This window comes from Mustela erminea, chromosome 6 (genome assembly GCF_009829155.1).
Source record: "Mustela erminea isolate mMusErm1 chromosome 6, mMusErm1.Pri, whole genome shotgun sequence".
NCBI classification, from domain to species: Eukaryota; Metazoa; Chordata; class Mammalia; order Carnivora; family Mustelidae; genus Mustela; species Mustela erminea.
This window is the reverse complement of record NC_045619.1, coordinates 90,483,294-90,491,980: the sequence shown is the minus strand read 5'-3', so window position 1 is coordinate 90,491,980 and position 8,687 is coordinate 90,483,294. Positions and strand designations below refer to the sequence as shown.

General features: G+C 32.2%; 1 protein-coding gene across 1 annotated transcript; it reads right to left on the bottom strand.

Annotated features, from left to right (window-relative positions):
* Window positions 1–437: 437 nt before the first annotated feature.
* On the bottom strand, window positions 438–1,233 carry LOC116593571 (olfactory receptor 6C6-like). The gene is given in 2 exon segments (XM_032347864.1): window positions 438–1,079; window positions 1,081–1,233. Coding segments are annotated over 2 exon segments (795 nt in total).
* Between the last annotated feature and the right edge of the window lie 7,454 nt (window positions 1,234–8,687).

Below are 8,687 nucleotides of genomic sequence, written 5' to 3'. Positions count from 1 at the left end.
ACATGTTGTTGTATTGATGTCTGTAAAATTCTATTAAAATCTTATGATATATATCAATTTAAAATTGTTTTTTTTTTTGAGGAGGTCAGTACCATGTTGGAGAATAAAAGAAATTTCATATTTGTGTTGATAACCTAATAGATGACTCACCTTGATCTCTGAAAGGAATTATGACAATAAAGAGAAGTAGGAAGGAAAAGATGCTCTTCACTGAAAAGTTTGGTTAAAATATTGTGAGGTGAAAAAATATTATGAGGTGAACTAATTGAAGGACATAATAAGTGAACTTTTAAGTCAAAAATTTTATTTACTTTTTTATCTAAGATTTTTTAAAAATTAAATTTCTTCTTCATTTTTTGAAAAAAAGAGAAAATCTTTTGGAGTGTGTCCTTGAAGGCTTGTTTCACAATAAAGGGGAACTGAGGTGTAAATAACAGTTAACCTTTGGATAAAGTCACCCTTTCCTTTGCAGTTGGTTTTATGTAATTAAAGATACAGCTACCATAAGTAAGGGAGACTACAATCATATGAGAAGAACAAGTAGAAAAAGCCTTTGTTCTTTTCTGAGCAGAGGGGATTTTTAGAATGGTCTTGATAATATATGTGTAAGAAAGAATCACTAAAAGCAAAGTGACCATGAGTGTTACAATAGCTAAGACAAATGCAAGCAATTCCAAGAAATGAGCGTCAGTGCAGGAAAGCTGCAGTATAGGGGAAATATCACACATGAAATGATCAATTCCTCTGGAAGGACAGAAATCCAGTGTTAGTCCCACAGCCAGTGGTACAAATGAAAGCAGAAAGCCAACTGTCCATGAACTGAATAGAAGTTGGTAACACACTTTGTTGTTCATAATGATGGGGTAATGGAGGGGTTTGCAGATTGCTACATACCGGTCAAAAGACATGGCAGCCAGTAAGTAAAATTCTGTAATTTCTAATAAGAGGAAAAAGAAGAACTGAGATGCACAACCATTGTAGGTAATTATTTTGTTTTTAGTCACGATGCTTATCAGGTATCTAGGAATACAGACTGTTGTCAAGGAAGCTTCCATGAATGAGAAATTTCGGAGGAAAAAAATACATGGGAGTCTTGAGGCGGGGATCTAGCAACGTAAGAAGAATGATGGTTAAGTTCCCCATCATACTCAATACGTAGTTTATAAAGAGAAATATGAAAATCACAATTTGCAGTTGTGGGTCATCGGTCAATCCTAGGAGAATGTACTCCATCTCTCTTGACTGATTCCTCATTTCAGATTTGAGTCTTATGAAATAGATGTAGGAAAACAACTCCAGAAGTGGAAATAAGATTGTTTTTAAAAGCTACAGAAAAAAGCCATAGTAAAAATGTAAATAAGTTAAAAGGTTGATCCAACTTAATAAGACAGATAATACTTAAAATTATAACATAGGTCAACCTAGGCAGCCTCTAACTTATTGTTCCATTTAAGTAACAGTTATGTTAACACTATTAAATTTTTCCTCTTCTCTATTTGAACTTAAAAGATAATATAAATTTTAGCTGATCATTTCCAAAAGAGCTGAGTTCTGTTAAAGTGTCTAAATAGAACATAAGCTTGACTTTAAATGTGTTTTCTATGTACAGCTTAAAAATTTTTGAAAAGTTCTTGTAACATCTAAAAAATTAAACCAATGTCAATTCACAATGTTTATTCAAAAATAATGCTAAAATACATGTGAAATATGGAAACAATGAATTATACATTTCTCTATGATTGAAATTTCATGATATATACCATTATTTATTTTTCCACAATGTAGTAATTCCCCATTTTTTTTTGTCTCATTTCACTTAATACTATTTTTCTTTGATTTCTAACACATCAGTGTTCTCAAATTGGTTGCATTTGATCATGAAGTTTTGATGATTGAATCTACGTAAAAATAGAAAAATATATTACAGTTCAAAAGTCAGTGGCTACTACCTGACTTGTACTTGAGGTATTGCTTTCGTTTATGATCCACATATTTATTGCAAACTATAAGTGACTTACCATATATAGGAGACATTGGTATAATTTTCCTCCTATGGGAATATGGTAGAAATGGGTCAAAAATAAATGATGAGGGGCACCTGAGTGACTCAGTGGGTTATAGCCTCTGCCTTCGGCTCAGGTCATGATTCAGGATCCTGTGATCAAGCTCTGCATCGGGCTCTCTGCTTGGAGGGGAGCCTGCTTCCTCCTCCCTCTCTTTCTCTCTCTGCCTGCCTCTCTGCCTACTTGTGATTTCTCTCTGTCAAATAAATAAATAAATAAATAAATCTTTAAAAAATGATTTAAAAAAAATAAAAAAATAAAGGATGAACATTCTCTCTCTTATAAAAAAGTTCAATAATTTCAGAGGAAAGTTCATTCCAAAGCTTTTCTCTAGAAGGAGTCTAAATAATAATATGCATTCTGGACATGATATGTATCTGTTAATATCTTTCACTTTCACTTACACTCATTACAATGATGACCCAGATATTACAAATAATTAAGTTAGAATCTTCTTCCTGGTTAGGTAAGATTCATTTTACATCTTCTTATATTTAAAATGAAGGTAACAGTTTCCATAAAAATTGTAAGTGAAAATATAATGCTCTAAATGAAAATGGATTTGGGGAAATCCCTCATATGAAAGGAACCCAAATATTGTAACAAGAAATTATGGCTTCAAATCATGCACTAGCAAAAAGTCACAGTTTTATCATTTTGCACATAAGAGACACAGGGGGTTAATTAAAATTAAAAAAAAAAAGGAAAGAAAAAGAATTGTCCCCTGGAGATTAGTGTCAAGAGGAATACCAGTTATGTAATAAAATAGAAAAACAACAACAAACCAAAGTAGGAAGGACATAAAAACTACTATGAATTGCTTTAAGCACAAAGTGAATTTCTTTAGCTACAAAACAGATAATCCCCCAAAAGAGAATAAGAAATAATTTAAACTCTATACTTAAGCCCAACAAGAATTTCAGATATTCCAGTACTCTGGGACACTATGACCATTTGTACACATTAAGAGGGTTTATTCAAAAAGGAAACCTTTCTCTTGCTTCCTCAATCAATGTTGGGAAGATTTCATTAACTTGTGGCATATGCCCCAAATTGGAGGTATAGGGCAGAACTTAAATGTTTCATTATTTTTTTTTAATTTTGAAACAATATAAAATATAAAAAAGAAAACCAACAAATAACCATGAGGATCTTTTATTACACCATTTGATGATCCATCTGCTGTTCAATATAATAGTATGTGTTTATAACAAAAAAGAATATTCTACTAGATAAGCATGCTATAACCATTAGAGTTACATTAATAATGCCATATTATTAACATGTACTTCTCCAATGCTATTTAAGTTTCATCAGTAACTAAAAATTTCCTTTATGCAAAAAAAAATACAATTTAGAATTACATGTTAATTTAATTACCATAATGTTTTAGTCTCCTTTAATTTGGAAAATTCTGTGGTCTTTCCTTAAGTTTCAAGAATATTGATTGAAAAATCTTTTTTTTTTCTTTTTCTCTTCTTTTTCTTCTTTAAATTGACTCTAAGTATATTTTTAAAAATTTTAAATCAATGTAATCTACATACAGGCCTATATTAGTTTCAGGTGTAAAATACAGTGATTCATCAATTCTATACATTAACACAGTACTCTTTAAAATAAGTGTGATCTTAATCCCCTTCACCAATTTCTCCCCTCCCCACAGGTTTCTGTCATTTTGTTTTTGATAGTCAAATGTCAATTTTTTGGTATGTCTCTCTCTCTCTCTCTCTTTTGTTCACTGTTTTGTTTTGTTCGTTTTGTTTAGTTTGTTTTTGCTTAAATTCCACGTGTGCATGATATCAAGTGTTATTTGTTCTCCTCTGACTGACTTATTTTGCTCAGCATTATGCACTCTAGATCCATCCTGATTTGCATTTCTGTAATGATGAGTGATGTTGAGCATCTTTTCATGTGTCTAATGCCATGTGGATATGTTCTTCAGAGAAATGTCTACTCAGATCTTCCGCCCATTTGTTAATTGTATTGTTTGTTTTTTAAGTGTTGAGTAGTATAATTTCTGTTTATACTCTCCATACTAACCCTTTATTAGATAGGTCATTTGAAAATATCTTTTCCCTTTTGGTAGTTTGTCTTTAGTTTTGTTGATTGGTTCCTTTGGTGTACAAAAACTTTTGATTTTGATGAAGTCTCAGTAGTTTTGTTTTGTTTTGTTTTGCTTTTGCTTTTGTTTCCTTGCCTCAAGAAACATATCAAGAAAAATGTTGCTATAGCCAATGTCAGTTACTTCCTGTGCTCTCTTCCAGGATTTTTTTATGGTTTCAGGTGTCACATTTAGGTCTTTAAACTTTTCTTTTTTTGGTAAGAAAATCCATTATTTTTGTTTGGTGTAAGAAAGTCATCCAGTTTCATTCTTTTGCATATAGTTTTCCAGTTTTCACAACCCCATTGGTAGAAAAGATTGCATACTTTTGCCTCCTTTGTCAAAGAGTAACTGAATCATGGGTTTATTTCTGGACTTTTTATTATCTTCCATTGATCTGTGAGTCTACTTTCCTGCCAGTACCATATTGTTTTGATTATTATAGCTTTGTAATATAACTTGAAGTCTGGAATTGTGATAACTCCATTTTTTTTTTCCTTTTCTAGATTCCTTTGGCTATTTGTTTTTTTGTGGTTTCATACAAATTTTAAGCTTTTTACCTAATTTTATGAAAAATGCAGTTGGTATTTTGATAGAGACTGCTTTAAATGTGTAGATTGCTTTGGGTAGCATAGAGGTTTTAACAATATTTAGTCTTCCAACCCATCAGGATGGAGTATCTTGCCATTTGTTTGTGTCCTCTTCAATTTCTTTCATCAGGCTTTAATAGTTTTCTGAGTACAGGTCTTTCACCTCTTTGATTAGGTTTGTTCCTTAGTATCTTATTTTTAGGGTAGTTGTAAATGAGTTTGTTTTCTTAATTTCTCTTTCTGTTGCTTCAATATTGGTATATAGAAATATGACAGATTTTAGTACATTGATTCCATAACATGTGATCTTAGTGAATTCATTTATCAGTTCTAGTAGTTTTGGAGTTTTTTGGGATTTCTCTATACAGTATCATGTCATTTGCAAAGAGTGAGTTTTACTTCTTCACCAATTTATGTGACATTTATTCCTTTTTCTTGTCTGATTGCTGTGGTTAGGACATCTAGTACTATGTAGAATAAATGTGGTGAGAGTGGATATCCTTGTCATGTTTTTGACCTTCGGGGAAAAGCTCTCAGTTTTTTCCCATTGAGTGTCATGTTAGTATTGGGTTTTTGTATAGGGCCTTTATTTTGTTGAGGTATGTTCCTTCTACATCTATTTTGTTGAGGGGCTTATTATGAATGAGTATTGTACTCTGTCAAGTGCTTTTTTTGCATCTATTGAAATGACTTTGATTTTTATCTTTTTTCCTTGTTGATGTGATGTATGACATTGATTGCTTTGCAAAAACTGAAATGTGCTTCCGTCTCAGGAATAAATCCCACTTGACCATGGTGAATACTTTTTTAAAGGTATTTTTGGTTTTGATTTGGTAATATGGTGTTGAGGATTTTTGCATCTATGTTCATCAGAGATATTGGCTTCTGGTATTCTTTTTTTAGTGCCTGTATCTGGTGTTGGTATTGGAAGAATGCTGATCTCATAGAACGAATTTGGAAGCTTTCCTTCCTGTTCTATTTCTTGGAAAGTTAGAGAAGAATAGGTCTTAACTTTTCATTAAATGTTTGGTAGAATTCACCTGTGAAGCCTTTGGTCCTAAACTTTTGTTTGTTGGAATTTTTCAAATTATTGATTCAACTCTATTGCTCATAATTGGTCTGTTCAAATTTTCTATTTCTTCCTGTTTCAGTTTTCATAGTGTGTATGTTTCTAGAAATGTATTCATTTGATTTAGGTTGCCCAATTTCTTGGCATATAATTTTTCATAATATTCTTTTAAAATTCTTTGTATTTCTGTGATGTCAGCTTTTTTTTTTTTATTTTTTTAATTGATGAGTGTGACTAAGGGCTTGTCAATTTAATTGATTATTTCCAAGAACTAGCTACCGGTTTCTAATTTTTTTTTTTTCTTTTAGCTTCTCTTTTGTTTATTTCTGCTCTAAACTTTATTTCCTTCCTTCCACTGCACTTATGTTTTAATTTTTTTGTTGTTGTTGTTTCTTTACAAGTAATGGCATGTTGTTTGAGATTCTTCTTGTTTCTTTATGTTGGCTTGTGCTGGTATAAACTTCCTTTTTAAAACCACTTTTGCTGTATCTCAGAGGTTTGAACCACTGTGTTTTCATTTTCATTATCTCCAAAATTTTTGATTTCCTGTGTGCTATCTTGTTTGCCCCTTTTATTGTTTAGTAACATGTTATTTAACCTCCCATGTATTTATGTTCTTTCCAGGACTTTTTTGTGGTTGATTTCTAGTTTCATAGCATTATGGCAGAAAAGATGCATGGTATGACTTCGATCTTTTTGAATATGTTGATATTATTTTTCTCTCCAAGTTTGTGATCTATTATGGAGAATAGTCAATGTGCACTTTAGAAGAATGTATATCCTGTTGCTTTAGGATGGAATATTATGAATATACCTGTTACAATCATCTAGTCCAATGCATCATCAAAGCCACTGTTTTCTTGTTGACGTTCTGTCACTATGATCTCTCCAATAATGTAAATAGGGTGTGAAAGTCCCCTACTGTTATTGTATTACTCTTGATTAGTTCCTTTATGTTTCTTACTCACTGTTTTGTGTTTTGGTTGTTCCCATTTTCGGTGCATAAATATCTACAATTGTTATATCTTCTGGTTGGATTGTTCCTTTTAGAATTATCTAGTGTCTTTTGTGTCCTGTTACAGTCTTTGTTTTAAAGTCTATTTTGTCTGGTGTGAGTATTGCTATCCCAGATTTCTTTGCACAACCATTTACATGATAAATTTTCTCCAAACTCTCACTTTAAATGTGCATGTGTCTTTTTGGTGAAATGAGTCTCTTAAGGGCAGCATATAGATGGGGCTTGCTTTTTAATCCCTTCCATCACCCTGTGTATTTGATTGGAGAGTTTAATCCATTTACATTTATTGTTATTATTGATAGATGCACTAATTGCCATTCTATTTCTTGTTTTGTGGTTGTTTTTGTAGTTCATCTCTGTTCCTTTCTTCTCTTCTCTCCTGTTCTGCTGGCTTTCTTTAGTTACCTACTTGGATTCCATCCTTGTTATTTCCTGCATATCTATTACCGGTTTTTAGTTTGTGTTTACCATTAGCTTTGTGTGTAACATCTTCTACATATAGCAGTCTATATTAAGTGATAGTCACTTACGTTTCAATGCATTCTTAACTCCCTTTCACATTTTAGTAATGTGGTGTCATTCATTACATTCTTTCATTTGTGAGTCCCTGACTGATTTTTACAGATACATTTATTTTTACTGCTTTTGCCCTTTTTACTATTTTCCTCTTACTTAAGGTCTTTGTTTTCCACTCAAAGAGTCCCCTTTAACAATTCTTGGACAGCTGGTTGAGTTGTCATAAACTCCTTTAGCTTTTGTCTGGGAAACTCTATCTCCTCTTCTATTCTGAATGTTAGCCTTGATAGATAGAATATTCTTAGCTCTAGGTTTTTCTGTTTGTTTGTTTGTTTGTTTGCTTAGTTTTTGATTTGTTTTTTTTTAGCCCTGTGAATATATCATGCCACTTTATTCTGGCCTGCAAAATTTCTGCTGAATCATCAGCTCATAGCCTTTTAGGGGTTCTTTCATATATTACTGTCTTCCTTTCTCTTGTTTGCTTTAAAATTCTTTCTTAATCACTAATTTTTGCAATCTTAATTAGTATGCATCTTTGTGTGGACCTCCTTGGGTTGACTTTTTGGGGTATCTCTCTGCCTCCTAAGTGTGGATTTCTGTTTCCTACCCCAGATTCAGGAAGTTTTCAGTTACTATTTCTTCAAATGATTTTTCTTCTCCCTTTTTTCTCTTCTTCTGAGATGCCTATAATGCGAATGTGATCACACTTGATGGAGTCACTGAGTTCCCTTAGTCTATTCCTATTTTTGGTGTGTGTGTGTATAAATATATATATATATATATATATATATATATATATATATATATATATATGTTTTTTTTTTTTTTTTTTTTTTTTTTTTTCACACTCAGCTCAGCTTGATTACTGTCCATTACTCTGTCCTTCAGGTCACCAATGTTGGTTGACTTAATCTAGTCTGTTTCTTCCATGCAGTGTTTTTAAATTTCACTTATTTTGTTCTTAAACTCTGATTTTTTCCTTTTAATATTTTTGTTAAGGATCTCACTGAGGGTCTCCACTCTTTTCTCAAGTCTAGTAAGTATCTTTATAATCATAACTTGAAATTTTATATCAGGCATATTACTTTTCTCCATTTCACTTAGGTCTCTCACTGTAGTTTTTTTCTGGTCTTTCATCTGGGATATATTCCTCTGCCTCAGGAAGTCTGCTACTTCTCCTGCTTTTAACAGTAATAGCTTTACGAAGAGGAGATCCTGTATGCCCTGAGGGGATTGTCCTCTATTCACTGGAACCTGGCATGGGGGGGGTCTCCTATCTGTGCTCCATGTATCTTGCTATTGTATGTTGGCCACTTTTTCCTTCACTCCA